This window comes from Phocoena sinus, chromosome 16 (genome assembly GCF_008692025.1).
Source record: "Phocoena sinus isolate mPhoSin1 chromosome 16, mPhoSin1.pri, whole genome shotgun sequence".
Taxonomy (NCBI): Eukaryota; Metazoa; Chordata; class Mammalia; order Artiodactyla; family Phocoenidae; genus Phocoena; species Phocoena sinus.
This window is the reverse complement of record NC_045778.1, coordinates 75,610,095-75,630,054: the sequence shown is the minus strand read 5'-3', so window position 1 is coordinate 75,630,054 and position 19,960 is coordinate 75,610,095. Positions and strand designations below refer to the sequence as shown.

Genomic DNA, 19,960 nt, shown 5'->3' with positions numbered 1-19,960 from the left:
TGCACTGGCCACGTTCCACTGTGGCGGCGTGGCCTTGCTGATTTCTGAAATTCCTGCACAGTCTCCCTGAGACTCAGTGATTGTTCTCTGCATCCTCTGTCTCATCCTCGGGTGCCCACCTCGGCTTCCTGCTAGAACACACACCCCAACTTTACCAGAGATTAGTCACCCCTGTTAAGCCCCTTGGCAGCCTTGATCTTGGTTATTGTAAATTCCGACAATGGGGACAAAAGACCTGGCGTGCTGTGGAATGGAAGCCTATCATTACTAATTTCACCCCTGGGCAGGAAAACTACTTTTCCAATCATGCAACTAGGCAGTCACAAAGAGGTCTAGGAAACACAGCCTGGAGCACCTCACCACCAAGGACCACATCATGGATTTTAGGGTAAATTTTCCAAAGTAAATAGAGCAAAACAAACCCTGAACAGGCAGCGAGCTGGCCATGCCTTGGGCTGGGTCAGTCCTCCAGACCTGGTCCTACCTGGGCAGATCTCTGCGGTCATTGCTTCTGGGCTTCTCCTCCGGCTTCGTTTCTGCACTCTGACCGTTCCCAGGCCGTTCCACGGATCCTGGACTCCGAGCCAAAGAAGTCCTCTGAGCGACAAGAAAGAGAAATTGGAAAGGAAATCAAACAAGAGTCTTTGAAAACACAGAGACTTTATCAATGGTCCACTGACCACAACATTCCAAGGGCCGGGTTTCTGGTTTGCTTTACAGCCCATCTGAGCACCGACTCTGTGCCAGGCGCTGAGCAAGGCTTTGGGGACACACGGTGGGCAAAGCGACCGTGGCCCCCGCTCCCACCCAATGGAGGAGAAACACAGTGAACCAGAGATTTCCAGCTGAGTAGGTTGACTGTTTTAGTAAGAAACTGAGACTAGGAAATACATTATACTTTGGGGGTCGTCTGCTCCCTGGAGAAAGTGGGATATTGAATCTGAGATCTTAAAGTGTCTCGTCTGGGGCACTGCCTAGATGAAAACACACTTCCTTCCCCTGCCTCATGGTTTTGCACACCAGAATTCAGCTGGAATCCTGAAAGAAAAAAAAAAAAAAAACTGAAGGAAGAAAATGAGGGACCCTGGGAACCTTAGGGCCCCTCACTGAGGTCCTGACCGTTCTGAGAGGTGGTCGTCTTTTCTTAAACCCCCGCAATAAGCTTGTCTGCTGTTCAGTTGATTTTTAAAACCAAGATGCAAACATTTAGAGCACAGTCAAAACTTCAAATCACAGGACGGAAAGAGATGAGATGTTTTTAAAACTCAATTTAAATTGTGCTCATTTAAGTCAGATACAAATATCAGAAATGGGGAAAGGACTTTTAGGAACCCCCAGAAGTATTCCCCAAAGCAGTAGTTGTCTTTTTTTTTTGCGGTACGTGGGCCTCTCACTGCTGTGGCCTCTCCCATTGCGGAGCACAGGCTCCGGACGCGCAGGCTCAGCGGCCATGGCTCATGGGCCCAGCCGCTCCGCGGCATGTGGGATCCCCCCGGACCAGGGCACCAACCCGTGTCCCCTGCATCGGCAGGCAGACTCCCAACCACTGCGCCACCAGGGAAGCCCCGCGGTTGTCTTTTATTTGTCTTCCCAGCAGTGTTCCTGAACCCCCCTCCGTGAAACAACACACACATCTTTCTTTGGGGCCAGATCTGCCTTCTTCTAGAGACCTGTTCCACGCATACCCTCCGTCCCTGAGGTTCTCACGGAAACGCCAGCCTACTGCTCCACACCCCTGCCTATCGGGATGCACACAAGACTCAAATTAAGAACAGGCCCTTCCTCAGGACTCCCAAAGAACAAGAGGGACGGAAATCTGGTGCCTGGTTCTGTAAAATATGAATGCAAGGGTTACCGGCAGTCTGTCTCTAGCCATTGTGGAGGCTGGCAGCCTGTAGCAGGAGAGCAGAGCCAGCAGGTAGAGAGAAGCCGAGATGAGATGCTTCCCCACCTGGTGCATTTCTCTGAACAGTTGACTGTTTGTGTTCACCCAGCTGTGTCCAGAGGGAAAATATAAAAGATGCTTCAGCTCTCAGGGACCCACATATTCCAGTGCTAACAGGAATACCATAATTAGAAAAATCTTCATTCACTTTTGCTGAGACAGAATGGGGGGGAAATAATAACACAACAATAATGATAGCACCTGTTTACTGAGCAGGTACCAGGCGCTGGGCCAGGAGCTTTCTATTCGATCTTCACCACAACCTGATGAGGAAGATGCTATTTGTGTCCCTGTTTTAGAACAGAGGCTTTGAGAGGTTAAGTATTTGGCCAAGATCACACAGCAGTGGAGTCTGGATGGACCTAATTCTCTCTGACCCCAAAGCCAAGGAAAGGCATCTCTATTCTATGCCTTCAATGGAGGCAAACAACTGGGGTTGATTCCTCACCTAAGGGGGGCCTGCGGACCCCAGGCTGGCTTGATCTCCATGCCGGCTGAACCATTCCCTGTAACGAGCGCCGCTGCCCTGTCCTGTGGGCCTCAGTCTCCTGATCTGTGACTCTAGGACAGCAATCATCCTCTAGGGCGGTATCAAGACAGTACAAACTTCACATCACGGGTAATTCAAACTCCAAGTGTTCCTGACTCTTCTGAGGAAGGTTCTTTATCTGTACAATATTACTGCCTTGGGGTTCATGGTTTACCATTTTTACGTCGATAACTCCAGAATCACAGCACAGAGTGAGTGACATTTTCATATCCGGGTCCTGAATTTTTAAAATTGTAACCCAATTCCTACTTGTCTAACTGTCATGCAGGCCTCAGCTCTAAATACCTTCTGTAGCCAGGCTTCCCTTTCAATCACCCCGTTATCTGCAAATAATTTAACAGATAAATCGCCTGCTCTTTACTCCACGATCAAGGTGAAGAAATTCTGGAAAGACACTGACATGTCTAACAGCTCAGACAGATGCAGACAACAGATGGAACAGGGGGGCAGATCTTTGCCCTGACTAAAGGGGGGAGGGAAGCTCTTGCTGATCTTCCTCAGGCAAAGGAAGTATAACAGGGCTCAGATTCGTCTTTGAAGAACGAAACAGGATAGACCTTTCTCACTTTTCAGGGCCACCTCTCCTTCTAATAAAGAGCTAATCTGCAGTTCTCTCCAGTAAAAACATCCCTGGATGGAGTCAAAATAAAGGCAATAGTACTACCCATGGGAATGGCACGCTGCACTTTGCAAAGTTATTTCACATCCTCTGAGTCTTACAAAATCCCTGTGTGCTAGACAGGCAGGTAAAATAATGCTTTCCATTTTTTCAGATGAGAAACAGAAGGTTAAGTGGCTTGGCCAGGTCTCCGGCCTTGAAGTCCAATACTCTTTGCACGGTAATAATGACACCCAATGCCTACACAGCACATTTTCTGGTATAACAATAGTAGCAAACTTATCACTGTAAACACTTTCTATGTGCCACGTACAGGTAACCGCTGCTTTTCATGTTTGCTTTATGTAATTTTTTTATTACAAAAGACCTGTACATGTTTCCCCTAACCAAAAGAGATCCCAAGAGGATTTTTGCTTTTATGAAAAGAGGCAAAAAGCAAAAACAGCATTCAGCGTTTGTTTTGCAGCAAAGCCAGTATGGAGGCAGCGAGAACCCCCAGCAGCAGCAAGAGTGGCCCCGCCAAGCTCCTTCCCCGGGAACCTCACTCAGCATCACAGCATCAAGTCGCCATAGCTTTGAAAGGTGCCTGTGAGCGTCTGTGCTTTATTCAACTTATTCTGTGCATCCATTAGCAAGAAGTGTCCTAAGGTAACTGCTTCTTTGCTTTAAGCCATTTCAGCTTACAAAAGGTTTCCTAAGAATGCTCTACTTTCAGATAGCAGGTAGCTGGGGAAATCTGTACTATTCTTTTAAGTGTTTAACATATTTCTAAACTCCTTCAATTCTTACAACAATCCTATTTTACTGATAAGATCACAGTACAGAGAGGTTAAGCCACTTGCCCGAAATCACACAGCTTGGAAGTGGTGAAGCCAGGACTTGGACCCAGACGGTTTGGCTCTAGAATCTGTGCCCTTGACCCCTCCCTACTTTATGCTGCCTCACCAAGCAGTGGAAATAGTTTCCTGTGATTCCTGCCATCTTCCTGCCACGCTCAGAGGAACTGAAACAACTGGACGTTTATGAACAATGTGATACAGAGGCCTAAAGTCAATGCCTAGAATAGCTCTGGCACAGAGAGGCATTCTAGAAATACTTGTTGAATGTATGAAAAGTAGATTATTCCCGTTTAGTCTGGTAGCCACTTCTGCAAATCGAGGGAAGCACACTCAGTCCTTGGAGCTCTTGCTTCTGCCACATTTCCTACAGTGTCTTTGAGTCCACCCCCCCCACCCCCCACCCCCCCCCACCCCCCACGCGCCTCCCCCCCACCCCACACCCCCCCCAACCCCTGTCCAGTTTCCCCATCCTAGCAACAGTACTAAGCCCTGTTGTTTACAGGATTCCAAGGGGTCTCTTGTGTCAACAGGTGTCACTACAAATAGCATACATTTCTAAAGTTACCCCTTACACTTCTAAATAGCAGCCTGGAAAAAAAAAAAAATTGGCAATCCTCCACGTGACAAACTGACTTTTCAAACTGCTTCTTCAAATCTTTCCTTTGCTGCCATTGCTTGAGTAAACAAACAGTCCTTCTTTGGCTCAGGAATACTCCAGAGCTCTGGGTTTATTTTAAAGCAATTTTCAAACAGTTGCAGCAACTTTCCAGTCCTGGAAAATACACTTTATCAAGAGCTAAAGTGTTTCCTCATTAAAAAAGAAAAATTCCCCAGACCTTACCTCTTAAATGTGCCCCACCTCTCTAGACCACTGCTTACCCATCATGCCAATAAAGAGATTTAATTAACATGGTTAGATCAGGCCCAGTGTCTTGCCAAGTCGCCCACTCTTGGAATGAGCTTCTTGGGAGCAGTGTGACTGCAGGTGAATGATGGGAAGTAGACCAAAGGTCATCCCCATGGCATTAGGAGTCGGATTTCAGAAACAACTACCAGGCTGCCAAACATGAAGGACGAACACATGCTCTGTGCTCGGGCCAGTGGGCTGCCCTCCCTCCCTGCCAAGGGAAGGCAAATGCTTAGGCCAGTTCTGCTAGATCATCCCAAACATTTCTTCACCTCCCTAGCTCTCCTCACAGGTGCTTTGTCAGGCCAAGAAGGGGGAGGCTCCAAGGTGGAATTTTAGGCTTCCCCAAATGGAACGGTTTCTCACGTAACGTGGTACGACGTCGTAGGAGAAATGAACAAGCTTTGGAGTCAGTGAGAGCTGGGTTTGAAGCCCCACTCTTCCTTTAGAAGATGGAGAAAATAAGAGAATTGAGTTTGCACTGGGGTTCAGGTGAGGTTGCCTCATGTTCAGGAAGGGCTGAGTCTAGGCTTTAGGTTGACACAGAAGATTTTAAAAGACATGGTATAAGATACTAACTTTAGGGGAAGCTGGGGGAGGGGGAGGGGAATTCTCTGGACTATCTTTGCAACTTTTCTGTAAATCTGAAAATATTCCCCAATAAAAGGTTTAATTAGAATAAAAGAGTCATGGTTCCTACCCTCATGGAACTTACAGTTTAGTGAATGAATGAGAGAGAACATTCAATAAACGATCTCTACCTTCCCTTCCTCAAAAGCATCGGCATTGAAAGTTGTAGGAATTACCCTCAAAGGACCCAGGAACCTCAGAGATGCCAGAGTTGACATGTTCTGACGTCTGGAGTTTGTGGGGAAAGGAAAACCTCTGAGACTTCAAAACCACCGCTTAATATTAACATCCTGTATGTATTTAATATTTTAGAAGCAATATGGTTTAAAGGGGGCTGGATAAGTTCAGAAAACCCAAATCATTTCACCTTTTGGAGCCTACTTGTTTATTTTTTCTTTCTCTTTTTTGTTTTTGTTTTCTTTTGGCCGCGCCTCGTAGCTTGCGGGATCTCAGTTCCCTGACCAGGGATTGAACCCAGACCACAGCCATGAAAGCGCCAAGTACCAACCACTGGACCGCCAGGGAATTCCCTGGAGCCTATTTCTTTCTCTGTAAAATGGGGACCCCAACCCCTGGCCTGCCTGCCTCAGTGGGCGATAAGAGCAAATTGTCAATATGGCAAAAAACGCTCCAAATGGAGCAGAGTCTATATTCAAAGAGTACGGGTCGTCAGGATGGCCTGTAACATCCTGTGATTTCTTTTACTTGATTGCTCTTGAAATGCAGATATAAACCTTAGTTTTTGCTCCTCTAGAATTTTTCTACAGCTATTCATTTTCATGCTAACGCAGCATGAGGCTTGATTCAAGAATAAGGGCGCAGGAAAAAAAAAAAAGAATAAGGGCGCAGGAAGAGGGAGGGGATATGGGGATATAGGTATACATATAGCTGATTCACTTTGTTATACAGCAGAAACTAACACAACATTGCATAGCAATTATACTCCAATAAAGATGTTAAGGGCTTCCCTGGTGGCGCAGTGGTTGAGAGTCTGCCTGCTAATGCAGGGGACATGGGTTCGAACCCTGGTCTGGGAGGATCCCACATGCCGCGGAGCGACTAGGCCCGTGAGCCACAACTACTGAGCCTGTGCATCTGGAGCCTGTGCTCCTCAACAAGAGAGGCCGCGATAGTGAGAGGCCCACGCACCGCGATGAAGAGTGGTCCCCGCTTGCCACACTGGAGAAAGCCCTTGCACAGAAACGAAGACCGAACACAGCAAAAATAAATAAATAAATAAATCTGTTAAAAAAAAAAAAAAAAAAAGATGTTAAAAAAAGGAAAAAGAATAAGGGTGCAGGAAGCTAGGTGTAGTGTTTCAAAGCCAAGCTTTAGTGTTTATTCAGCCATAAGCCTTCTAGTCTCATATCTGGAGAATGGGGGATCATATTTACAAGGTTGATTTGAAGGTTAAATAAAATAATACATGTGAAGTACAAGGCTAGATCATAGTGGACACTCACATATTCTAGTTATTATGATTATAGAGAAGAAACCGATTCAAAACTCATTAACCAAGAGCCCCAGTGCCCATCTCAGCTTAAAGCTAAAATAGTCAATCAGAATTCTTCAGAAGATGCGTCTGGCCAGACGTGGAGCTAGGCAGTTCACAAACTTCGATAATCACTCCAGCGAAAATGAGCATCAACCCTCTGGGCTGCGCCATCAGACGTCATAATAAAGGAGCTCTCCCCACTGTTATCAGCATTGAGTTCATGCTGTTTAATTGTCTTTGTTCAATTTCTTTCTCATTAAACGCAGTTAAATCATCCCAGGTGCCCACCTACTGCCTGTAGAACGTTAGAGGATGCTGTTTCTGCCGGCACTGGTCTAAGGCTGTCATAATGTTGAGTTCCTTGGGTTCCTCAGGAAATAGAGAAACTACCTCCAAGCTGAACTTGGGACCCCAAGCATTTGTAGATTTAAACAACCTATGCACATATTTAGGGGACGTTTATCTAGAAGCAAAATGAAATCACACAGCGCCTAAGGTTTTCTACAGACCTCAGCCTGCAGAAACATGCCCAGGGACGGCTCACTCAGAACAGATTCTCCTGTCCTCCTGGTCCTCTGTCCCTTGGATGTCAGAGAAGTTCACAGTCTGAAACCACAGTGCTGAGGTCGCCTTCAGGAACGAACCTCAGGCCCAGCTGTCTCTTTAACACTGAGCCGGAACCAGAAAGACCTGCCCTGATGAGGTTCGAGCTGCAGGGGGCGCCGCGCCCAGTGACGTGCCCTCAGTCGTCCTGATCTCCCTCTGGTTTCCTGCTCGTCCTTCAGCTCCCCCAAAGCGCCTTCTCGGACACCCAGTGCCACGTCAGGTGTCTTTGCATCTGTCTTCTTGCTTCACAGCATTGACCACACTTTCAATAGTTGAAAATCCTTCCCGCCGCCCCCCCCCACCCCCGACCCCGGGGCTCAAACTACAGAAACGTCAAGACAATGGAATTGCTTTAAAACAGTTTTTTTTAATGATCATGTATTTTAAAGTCAGGCCATTATAGTAATAGGATTGACTGTCTTTCTTTCCCTCTCCACGCTGTCAGAGCCGTAAACGGGTGTCATGACAACCCAATGGCCAAGAGGAAGTTCAGAGGTGGTAAAGCGGCCACCGAAGGATGGGTGTTATCCTTGTGCTCTGGAATCTATGTGCTCAGAGCTCAGGTGCCCTCCGGACGGCTACCCAGAACCGAGCACTCGGGCAAGAACGCTGAACCACTGTCATGCCCACTTTCAGGATGGGGATGTGGGCTGACAACGGCCCTTATTTCACCATAAATCCTTCCATGCAAGTCACGATGCAGGAAACCCCATAAAGAGCTCATGAAACCTCTCGTTACTATGTCACCTCCACCTCTGTTCCAAAGAGGACACACAAGCTAGGACCCTGACACTCCCGGAGACAGCTCGGACTCCCCTTGGCCCAGTGCTAGTCTACTGACCTCTCACTGGACTGTACCCTCCCATGCACAAGCCAGTCACCCTCCACAGCCTTGGTTACACATAGGACTTTCTTCTCATTTGCAGCCAACATATATGATGCCTTCAGAAGAGAAGTCACCAGGAAGGAAAGGCTGTGAGTCACAGCTGTGCATTCTAGTAACCAAGGCTGCTCTGTGCTCCCTGAGAGCAGCCTGCCTGCCGGGAGACCTCAGTGAGTCAGTCAGTGGAGGGAAGCAGCAGGAGTAAAAAGTAGGACCCAGCATGCGGCAACAAGCATCCACAAGGGGGCGGGTCTGAGGTCAAAAGGCCTCAGTCGCTAAGGAACCTTCCATAAACGGGTGGAGTTGGTCCAGCCTGCGTGTGTGAATTTCCCCCTCAATGACTCCTCTTCCCTTGGCAATACGGACAAGAAACCAAGGCCACACTACCGAATTTTAGAGTTTAAATAGAGTTTGTGCTGATGAAAGTAGAAATAACTGTGACTTGTCAGCAGGATCCAGATATAGGACTATTGTGATGTCATTAAACTTGACTTCCTAAGGTAAAATTGGTCATTAATTAATTCGACAAATCAGTTGCTGCCAAAAAATTTCAAAAGCAAAAATCGTTAAGCGAATTTGCTGGCCCACTGCCAAGAGACTATGACGAGAGGTCCTACCATGCCTCGCACCCAGTCTCCCCAAGTACCTGTTATCCCCCCAACTTCCATGCTTAGTACACCCCCTTCCTCATCTGACCTCATTTCCACCCCCACACACATGCACCCCTTTCTCTGCACCCTTATCAGCCATGGGAAGAGAGCTCCCTCAACTCCTCCCCCTCCCTCCTCTCGATTCTGACGTGTATCAGCTTCTGTCTTCCCTCCCCCAGTCCGCAGTGGTGGAAATGTCTCTCCTCTAAGCCCACTTCTGCACCAATCCCATTCCCTCGCAAACGTTCAAGGTCAGCCTTCCTTCAGTTGACCCTTCTCTCATCTGTCTTCCAATGATTCCCTGCCTCTCTCCCTCAAGCCCATCACCAAGCAGGCATCTAGTATCTTCAGTCTTTAATTAAAGCTTCCATGCAACTCTCTCCACTAGCTACTGTCCCAATATTCTGCTCCCTTTCTTAGGAAAACTTCTTGGATGATGTACACACCTCTCTCTACTTCCTTATCTCCATTTCCCTCATCATTCCTTCCCCATGCAACCTGCGTCACTGTTATTCCACCGCAACTGTGCTTGTCAGGGGCCTGCAGGGCAATATGAAGTTTTCCTGGTCACCAAAGGCTGCTATATTGTCAAATCGGTGGACAGGTGTCTGCTCCTTATTTCCCAGGAGCATCTGATGCCACTGTACACTCTCTGTTTCTTGATACTCTCATGATCTCTTAGGTCCCTCATTTTCCGTTGTCTTCAGCCAGCTCCAACTCCTTCAAAGATTTTCCCGCACTTCCCCCTGGGCTTATGTCTAAATGTTGCAGCACCTCAGGAATTAGACCTGGGTCCCCTTTTCCAACTCTCTTACTCTCTCCCAGGTGGTCTCATCCAGTCACATGGGTTTAAATACCTGTGCTGATGACTCAAATATACATCTCAAGTCCCATCTGTTGTGTATCTAAATACCTATTAGATTTCTTCATTGCAGCTCCCAATAGGCATTCAGATTTTATGACCAAACCAGAACCTTTGATTCTCTCCCTTCCCCCTAAATTTTCCCCTCCCCAAATCCTCCCCATCTCAGGAAATGACATTCCCATCTACTCAGTGGCTCAGGCCCAACACCTAGGGTTCATTCTTGAGTCTGCTCTTTTCCCTACCACCAAATTCAATCCATCATTAAGTCTCTTCTCTCTGCCTTCAAAATATATCCCCAGTCCAGGAACCCCCTTCCCTGCCACCTCATTCCAAGCCACAATCATCTATCTTTTGACTTCTAAACAGCATCTTAACTAATGTCCCTCCTCTACCTCTGCCCCCTGCCCCCTAAAGACCATTCTCAACAAAGCAATCACAACCCTCTCAGTTCATATCATTCCCCTGCTGAAAACTCTCCGGAGTACTTTCTCAGAGTAATCTGAGAAGCTGGCTTCTGGGCTATAGTCCTCAGTTTGGCTCAAATAAAACTCTTTTCTATTCTTATTATTGATTGTTTTGAGTATTTTCATCAACAGCACCAAGCAGACCTTCTGGCAGCCACCCTTGGGGTGGAGCCGCTCTTTTCTTAAGGCGAGGAACACATCGTGGGTGACTGACACTCCTCTTCCTCCTGGGTGTGCCAGGATTTCACAGCAAGTCACGCTTTATTGCCTCACCCTGACCACACCCACAGCACACACCAACCTTGACGTTGTCTCCAGGAAACATCTCCATGAAAGGGATGCATAGCTCCCAATTTGCCCTCCTGTCCAACCGACAGCAAACACTTTGAGCAGGGCTAAAACTAGGGGACTCACAGCCAGCTGCTTTATGCACGATGCCACTGGCGGCGCTTGGGAAATCAATCTTCCTTACAACAGATCAGTTTTGCCCACTGGTGGCGACGGCGGCGGGGGCGGGGCGGGGGCCGCCATCCCATGCTCAGCTTCCGTCCAGGACAAAGGAAATCAAAGTAGAAATGTTTGGAAAGGTAAGTATTAGCAGCTGCGTTACCTTGAGAACAAAAGCCTTATTCAGCATCTCAAAGCATATCAAACGAGCCAGGTCTTGGGTAGACACACCAAAATGTTAGTTTTAAAAATCCAAACATATATTGCAGATTTCTACTGTTTTATCACTTATTTGAGGTGGCTGGGAGGAGGCGATGGGAGGAGGAAGAGGAGAAAAACTAAAAATGCAAACAAACACAGCACACGCCAAAAGCCTGCAACCATCTAGAAGGTAGGAAGGGGGCTGACAGCAAGCCACGCACAGCACGTCTCCTAGTACCTGCAGAGGTTCAGGGTTTGGAGGCCAAAGGATGATGTTATTCAAGCCGGAGTCCTCTTGCTGAAAGCAAAGTGTCTTGCTGTTAGGACAGGCCACAGTGAACTGTATCCCCCCGAGTACCAGAGCGAGAGCCTAACCTGCTGGGGGTGCTCCTACCTCCCCCACGGCTACCCAGGGGAAATCAGACAACAGAGGGAGAGGAACCTGAAGCCTGAGGGCGTACGAAGGAGGCAAGGGCCAGGACTCGGCAGGCTTGTCTCTCATCCTTTGCACCAGTGACATGGCTGGTTCTCAACACCTGGTCCTTAATCTGTGAACAGAGGTTCATTCAGACCTGCACCTTTCCTTCCAAGAGTTCACTTGTAGGCAGGTTACAGGCACCTCCAAGTGCATCTTTGCAGAGAAAAAGCTTCTGAGAGAGAGGGCTGGGAGCGTGGGTGGGATGGGGGAGGGGGTGGAGGCAGAGAAACTAGTTTGCAGGTGTCTGCAGTGAGCCAGGTGTGGGGTAATAGGGCTGTGACAATGGGGGTGTGGAGCAGAAAAGCTGTAAGAAAAAACTTCATGGATATGTGCTACATTTTTGTCTTTTGAGAAAGTGCTCTAAAGCCATACTGATGGGACCGTCATCACCCAGGGCCCACCTTTCCCCTACAGGTATGGGGATGTGGCTCAGGCTGGCTAATCAAAGTGTCCCACATTTGGGGACACAGTGATTGATTCAAGAGAGGGCACATGACAGATCAGGGCCCATCAGATTCCTTAGAGAGAGCTAATCAGAGGCCGGACCATTAGCTGGAAGAAGCGTGGAGCTGCCTGTGGGCCTGGAGGCACCTCCCTAAGGACTAGGGCATCATGGAGGAAAGCAGAGCGACATCCGGGGAGGAGAGATCTCCAGTGTCATCTTTTGACCCTTTGGACTCAGTAACTTACTACAGCTAAACCCTCTCCGCGGACTTCTCAATTCTATAAACCAGACGAGCCCCTTTTCTGCTTGTGGCCATTGGAGATGGGCTTCTGTCTCTCACAACTGAAAACAGTCCTGATTAAACAGAAATTTGGAAAGCTAAACGGCCAGTCCATTAATCAATCAATCAATCAATCAATCATAGAGTGATTTATTAAATATGGAGAATGGGAATGGGTGGAGTTAGAGGTGACCCCCAGGTTTCTGTCTCGAATGGTAGGATAGGGCATGGTACCCAAGAGGGGGAATACAGAAGGAGAGGATCAGTTGAGCTCAGGTTTGAAGAGCTCAGGGTGACTGTGGGTCATCCAGGCAGAGATATCCAGGAGACGGTGGAAAGACAGGTTTGCACCCTCAGCCCCGTGGGGGACCCTGAGTCCTACAGCCAAAGGTACCTGTGCTTCATTTCCATTTGTTTCTCCAAGGAAGGCAAACCTTGTTCTGATCCTGGAATCCTAAAGGCACTCCCGTGATGTCCCCACTGGGTCATGTTTGGCTGAGGTTGGAGATGTGAAAAATTGTGGTGCCGGGAAGACCTCTCCTGTCTGCTCCAGGAGTGGGGGTGGGGGGGTCTGGGGAGGGAGGCTAGGGTTGGGAGCTGGCAGGAGATGAGAAATGGGCGTAAGGTATAGTAGGGCGAGAGTTTTTAAATCTTTATGTATTTTTACCTTTCTAATCAATAAAGATCTGAGACACTAAAATATCCATTGCTTGAAAGGATATAGTGAGATGGGCTCCCATATCCTGATGAGAGACATATAAATTGTCATCACCTTTCTGGAATGCATTTCGTATATAGATATAGATATATAGCAAGAGCCTTTCAAAAATACTTACCATCCATTTGATGTGCCAATTCCATTTCTGTGCATCTATCCTAAATAAACTGGCCTTCAATTCTGGACAGTGTGGTTTAGTATAGGTAATAGAGAGAAAATATAACCTACTTTATTGTCTGTATTCAGGTAGGAGTTCTCAACTTAGGGAAGATACAAAAAGCACTATCTATAAAAAGAAAAACTGATATATTGTACCTGGTAGAAACTTTTCTGTAAAAGACCCTGTTAAGAGGATGAAAAGACAAGCTACCAATGGGAGAAAATACTTGCAAACCACAATTTGACAAAGGATTAGTATCTAGACTATATAAAAATTCTCAAGATCAACAGTAAGAAAAATCCAGTTAGAAAATGAACAAAAGGGCTTCCCTGGTGGCGCAGTGGTTGGGAGTCCGCCTGCCGATGCAGGGAATACGGGTTCGTGCCCCGGTCCGGGAGGATCCCACGTGCCGCGGAGCGGCTGGGCCCGTGAGCCATGGCCGCTGAGCCTGCGCGTCCAGAGCCTGTGCTCCGCGACGGGAGAGGCCACAGCAGTGAGAGGCCCGCGTGCCGCAAAAAAAAAAAAAAAAAAAAAAAAAAGAAAATGAACAAAAGACACGCACAGATATTTCACCAAAGCGAATATACGGATGGCAATAAGCATGTGAAAGATGTTCAACATCATTAATCATCAGGGAAATGCAAACTAAAACCATAATGAGATGTCACAACACACACATCAGAATTGCAACACCAAATAGTGACAGTACCAAATGATGACCAGAATGCAGAGAAGCTGGACCCCTCATGCACTGCTGGTGGGAATGTAAAATGGTACAGGGATTCCAGCAAACAGTCTGGCAGTTCCTTTTAAAACTACACATGCAACTACCATACGATCCAGCAACTACACTCTTGGGCTTTATGTCAGAGAAATGAAAACTTATGTTCACAAAAAAACCTGTACACAAATGTCCATAACAGTTTTATTCGTAATAGCCCCAAACTGGAAACAACCCAGATGTCCTTCACTAAGCGAATGGTTCAATGAACTGTAGTACATCTATGCCGGGGAACACGACTCAGCTATAGAAAGGAATGAACTATTGACACGTGCAACAATCTGGACGAATCTCGAGGAAATCATGCTGAGTGAGAAGAGCCAATTCCAGAAGGTCACCTACTGCATGATGGCATTTATATAACATGGTATAACATTCTCTATCTCGTCTCTATGGCGATAGAGAACGAATTAGAAATTGCCAGGGGTTAGGAACGGGGCACCGGAGGGAGGTGGGTGTGGCTATAAGGGCAACAAAAGGAATACTGTCTCTGGAAATGTTCTGTATCTTGACTGTGCCAATGTCAGTTTGTGGGTTGTGATTTTGTACTCTAGTTTTGCAAAATGTTTCCCCTGGGGGAAACTAGGTAAAGGGTACGTGGGATCTCTCTGTATTATTTCTTCCAACAACATGCCAATCTAACCATTATCTCAACATAAAAAGTTTAATTTTAAAAACTTTAAGATTTGGGGGGAAAAAATATGGGTTTCTGACTTCTCTTGAAGAAATGGAAAGGTCTTGTAACACTGGACCCACATTTCTACTTGGCAGCCATCAGCTGGTGTTGATGGTGGCTGCTTCCTTTAGACAGTAGGACAGGACCCCTCTGTGTGCCACAGTTCCCACCTCTCCCTACACTTTCCCGCCCAGTTGTTTAACACAATTACTGTTTCTTGTCTGCCCCTAAAGATTGGAGTTTGCCATCTTTTCTTTTGATGATTCCTGTTTTCCTGCGGGAGGAAAGAAGATTGTGGGGAAGAAAAAAGCAGAGGGAAAAGGAATTGCCTTAGGCTGGCTTTACCTCGAATTTTCTCATTCAAAGAACTCAATACCATTAATCCAAAATTTCCACTGTGTCTCAGATCAATGGGAAAGTGTTTCCCTAATTTTGTTCACCAGCGCATTGAATTGCAACTCTCAAACTTAAAATGGATAACTATAAAATTTGAATTTATTTGAATATCTCAGTATTACACACAATCAAGCAAAGCCTATTCCTCAATTGTGAAAACCTTACCTAACGTGGAAATGATAGTTCACGTTTAATCTGCTCAACATTTGTAGATTTTTAAAACCACTTTTTCAGGCCCATGACTTTTTGCGGAGGAAGGGTATGTATCCATGTAGGTAAGTAGACGGAGTGGGGGGCACAATCCAGGGAAAATGTGCCAAACTCTCATATGTCAATTTCAAAAGCATAGGACAAGAATTAAAACTAGTTTTTATATAGTTTATAAAATTAGGGGGCTTCCCTGGTGGCGCAGTGGTTAAGAATCCGCCTGCCAACGTAGGGGACACGGGTTCGAGCCCTGGTCCAGGAAGATTCCCACATGCCGCGGGGCAACTAAGCCTGTGAGCCACAACTACTGAGCCCGTGTGCCACAACTACTGAAGCCCACGTGCCTAGAGCCCGTGCTCTGCAACAAGAGAAGCCACTACAATGAGAAGCCGACACACTGCAACGAACAGTAGCCCCCGCTCGCCGCAACTAGAGAAAGCCCGCGCGCAGCAACAAAGACTCAACACGGCCAAAAATAAAATTAAAATAAATTAAAAAATAAAATAAAATTAGGGCTAGACTTAATATGAGAATTCTGAAAATGGAATGAAAAATGCCTACATGGATACGAATATGCCCACATGTATCTAGCCACAATCTGAGTTTTAGTTCACCCCTTCCTGGGCAGAGAGGAGATGCTGAAAAAAAAGTCTAGTCAATGTCACTCAAGAAACCCGTGTAGGTTAAGGGGAAGCCCCGTGACACCCACCTGGTTGCCCGAGGTGCTGTTCTCGTTGCCCATGGTGATTCAGGGTGCCCAGCGTCCCTTCGGATTTGATCAGTGGTGACTGGAAGAAACAAAAGGGCATACATCTGTAAAATTGAAGAAGATCTGAGGATTTTTCCACCTGCTCATTTCCCCAAACTCAAAAGCCAGATGATGGGAAGTGTTTATCTCCACAGTCACAACATGGAAAATTGCTTTTGAAGGGTTTTCCTTTGCGACATGCCACCCAGCAGTACAGGCTGGTGTTTTATTCCCAGCCTTTATTCCCTCGGGTTGGCAGACACTTCTGTAAGACGAGTTTGTTGCTGAGCCTCTGACCTAACGCCAATGTGCACGTATATGTATACCTACAAACGGAGTGACAAAAGGGGCCCGTTTGCCAAGGACAGCTTGAGGAGCGCCGCTATTGGAGTGTTTTCTGTTTCTAATTGTGTTCGGTTTGGAAATCCAGAGTGTGGCTGGCTGCCCACTGTCGAGGACAGCAGAGCTGGGTGTCCAATGTTAGGAGGCGTGAAATCCACTGCTCTTCCAAAACATGTGGTTTTCATATTTTTTTCTCTAAACACTTGTTTCATCAAATCAGTTTCACTTCTGCACATATTTCAACGAAGGCAGCATGTTTTTCTTGCTGAGGAAAATGCGTAGCTGTAGCCAGACGAGGAATGAATAATCGTGTAAAGCGGCTTGCTGTCTGGACACCCAGAGTCATTTCATTGGGCTTACTTAGTGACGTTGTTTATTAATCATCATCTCAATGAGGATGTTTCCCACACAGCCCACAGAGAAACCAGGACATCTGCTGACATCGCCAACAGCGTTCCACGGGACCCCATAGCACAGCAGGATCAGGACTCTGTTCACTTGATCTAGGTGGAGAAACTAAGTTACAGAAAGCTGATAAATCACAGGGACTTCCCTGGCAGTCCAGGGGTTAAGACTCTGCGCTTCCAACGTAGGGGGCACAGGTTCCATCCCTGGTCGGGGAACTAATATTCCCGCATGCCGCAGAGCGTGGCCAAAATATAAAATAAATAAATAATAGACTTTTCGATACATGCACCCCTATGTTCATTGCAGTGCTATTCACGATAGCCAAGACATGGAAGCTACCTAAATGTCCATCGACAGATGAATGGATAAAGAAAATGTGATACATATACAGAAAGGAGTACTACTCAGCCATAGAAAAGAACAAAGTAATGCCATGTGCAGCAACATGGATGCAACTAGAGATTATCATACTAAGTGAAGTAAGTCAGAAAAAGACAAATACCATATGATATCACTTATATGTGGAATCTAAAATATGCCACAGGTGAACCCATCTATGAAACAGACACAGAATCATGGACATAGAGAACAGACTGGTGGTTGCCAAGGGGGAGGGGTTGGGAGAGGGATGGAGTGGGTGGATGAGGTCAGCAGATATAAGCTATTATATATAGAGTGGATAAACAACAAGGCCCTGCTGTGTAGCACAGGGAACCATATTCAGTATCCTATGATAAACCGTAATGGAAAAGCATATTTTAAAAAAGAATATATAGGGGCTTCCCTGGTGGCGCAGTGGTTGAGAGTCCGCCTGCCGATGCAGGGGACGCGGGTTCGTGCCCCGGACCGGGAAGATCCCACATGCCGCGGAGCGGCTGGGCCCGTGAGCCATGGCCGCTGGGCCTGCGCGTCCGGAGCCTGTGCCCCGCAACGGGAGAGGCCACAACAGTGAGAGGCCCGCATACCGCAAAAAAAAAAAAAAAAAAAAAAAAAATTAAAAAAGAATATATATATATATGTATAACTGAAGCACTTTGTTGTACAGCAGTAATTACCACAACATTATAAATCAACTATACTTCAATAAATAAATAAATAAAATAAATTACAGACTTTTCGAGCTGGAGTCTTAGAGATTACCAGTGTAATCCGGTGGGGAAACTGAGGCTGCAGAGAAGGCCAGGGACTTGCCAAAGACCCAGTTTGGGGAGGCCAGAGTTGGAAACAGAACCCAGTCTCCTGCCTTCTGATTCGAGATTTCTTCCCAGCAGGATGGCTGTCATCATAGCATTTCCTCAGAAAACTTCAGTGATGGACTTAACTCAAAATAAAATGTGTCCATTGATTTGCTTAGCCATTCAACCAAAATTGAGTGAGTAGCTACCATGTACTATGTGTAATCAACAGTCACGGGAAAATAAAATATAAGTATTTTGAACGGGCCTAATTAAAATGCCCCCAAACTGAGAAAATTATGAGTGAAGTCACTGTAGTGATCAATTCTCTCCCTCCTAACCCTTTAATCAAAAAGTTGCAATTGTTCAATCCTTTCTGCCATTTGCTGTTTATAAGATGGCCAAAAAAAAAAAAAAGGAATCATATACGCACTTACAGAATGTAAAAATTTTCATTTATTTAAAATCAATCACTTCAGCTTATTTTTTCTGTTCATTTGCAAAATTATGCCTCATTAGGAAATAATGTTGAGTGTTTCAATCATCGTGCCTCATCCATTATCATAACTTCCTTGTACCGGCCAGGCTGAACCACATGCAGCTGGAAACACATGTGATTCGATGTAACATTAATTTTTGAAACTCATTCATCAAATAAAATTCAATAATTTTCTTAAGAATCAGAACACTTGAACTAGATTTTTAAACTGGCTTTTAAAATTACTTCTGGCTCAGTGTAAATTTCAAAACCCCCGGAGGGAAGGCCTGGCTGCATTCAAAACTCTCTCCTGGTAACCTTTAGAACTGCCCTCCTCCGGCTTCCCCAAGACCAGAGAGGAAGTACTGCTCTGTAGGACTCTGCCATCTACTTACAGTCACGGACGGTCTGTGACTTTGGAGGCCGAGGCCCCTGGAAAGTCTGTGTGTCAGCAGCTGGACTTTCTCCTCCACCACTCAGAAGCGAGCAAGGTCTAAGCAGAGGCCCAGACCCACCTCAACGAGTTGGGAAAACAGCCCAGTCTCCACCCACGACGCTGACACCAATCAGCTGCACATCATACCTGGGCAGAGCCAGAGCAGAGCCGCAGTGAATACACAAACGTGCAATCAGCATTTCCCAGCCCATCGAGGCCAGGGCCTTTCACGCAGAGGATTTTCCTGTTAGTACATTAGCAGGGCTCCTTTCAGAAAAGGCTTATCCAAACTAAAACCGGCCCCTGTGATCTGACTGGCCGCACCTAGGGGAGCAGGACCGTCCTGCTCCCGGAGCAGGGGTGCCATGAGTCACTCGCTTGTCCTTATGCTTTAGAGCAGGAGACAAACCTTTCTTTCTAGAGAGGAGGAAAATGCTCCAAGGGCTTCCTGTTTGCACCTGGGAGAATTCTGCCGTAAATAATACGGAAAGACGAAGAAAACTTGTGGAAACATGATGACGCAGCAGTCTGGTACCTGTTTATGCTGTGGTGTGTGCAGAATGTACTTGCCCAGGCGTGGCTTGAGTTTCAGCAAGTGAAGTTGTAAAAAGCAGCAGGCTTGCCCAGGTCGCTGGTAGGCAGACCTGCCCATCCAGGGTGGACGAGGCCCTGCGGCTCTCAGGTGGGACTGAAGAAAGGCAGCCACCAAAGACCCTTCTGTTCAGCAGCCTCCTTCCCCTCTGGTTTCCGGTCATTAACAATTAGCCACTCTTTTGCACGAATGCAGTCCATTTCAATATATATACATTTATTTTTTGTAGTGGCAGAGACTTTCATTCATTCTGCAGAAGCTCCTTACACCTGCCACACGGTGCAGCCCTCCACGGAAAAAAGTTAGCACTTCATCAAAGGTTTCTTGGAGACCAGATGTCCTACCAAGCTCAGAGGAGTGTCAGGGGCTCCTTGGAGGGGAACGTTGGTCGTGGAGGGGGATCTCAGTGCCCCACTTCCAGTTCAAACAGAACAGAAGTGTGTATGTTTCGCAGACAATGGATAAACGAATTGTGATCTATCCATACAATGGAACATTATTCAGCCATAAAAAGGAGTGAGATTCTGAGACATACTACA

At 46.7% G+C, this 19,960-nt stretch overlaps 1 protein-coding gene across 5 annotated transcripts in view; it reads right to left on the bottom strand.

The window, feature by feature from the left end:
- TACC2 (transforming acidic coiled-coil containing protein 2) overlaps positions 1 to 19,050 on the bottom strand; it is a 185,729-nt gene extending 166,679 nt beyond the window's left edge. For 4 of the 5 annotated variants that reach the window (XM_032608274.1, XM_032608277.1, XM_032608276.1 and 1 more), the window contains exons 1-3: positions 18,789 to 18,864; positions 15,952 to 16,030; positions 485 to 597 (exon numbers count right to left, since the gene is read on the bottom strand). In XM_032608274.1, coding sequence (XP_032464165.1) covers positions 485 to 597; positions 15,952 to 15,984 — 146 coding nt within the window. In that variant the 5' untranslated portion in view covers positions 15,985 to 16,030; positions 18,789 to 18,864. Of the gene's footprint in view, positions 1 to 484; positions 598 to 15,951; positions 16,031 to 18,788; positions 18,865 to 18,976 lie in introns of those variants that run through there. The other variant, XM_032608275.1, reaches the window with a different exon arrangement.
- Between the last annotated feature and the right edge of the window lie 910 nt (positions 19,051 to 19,960).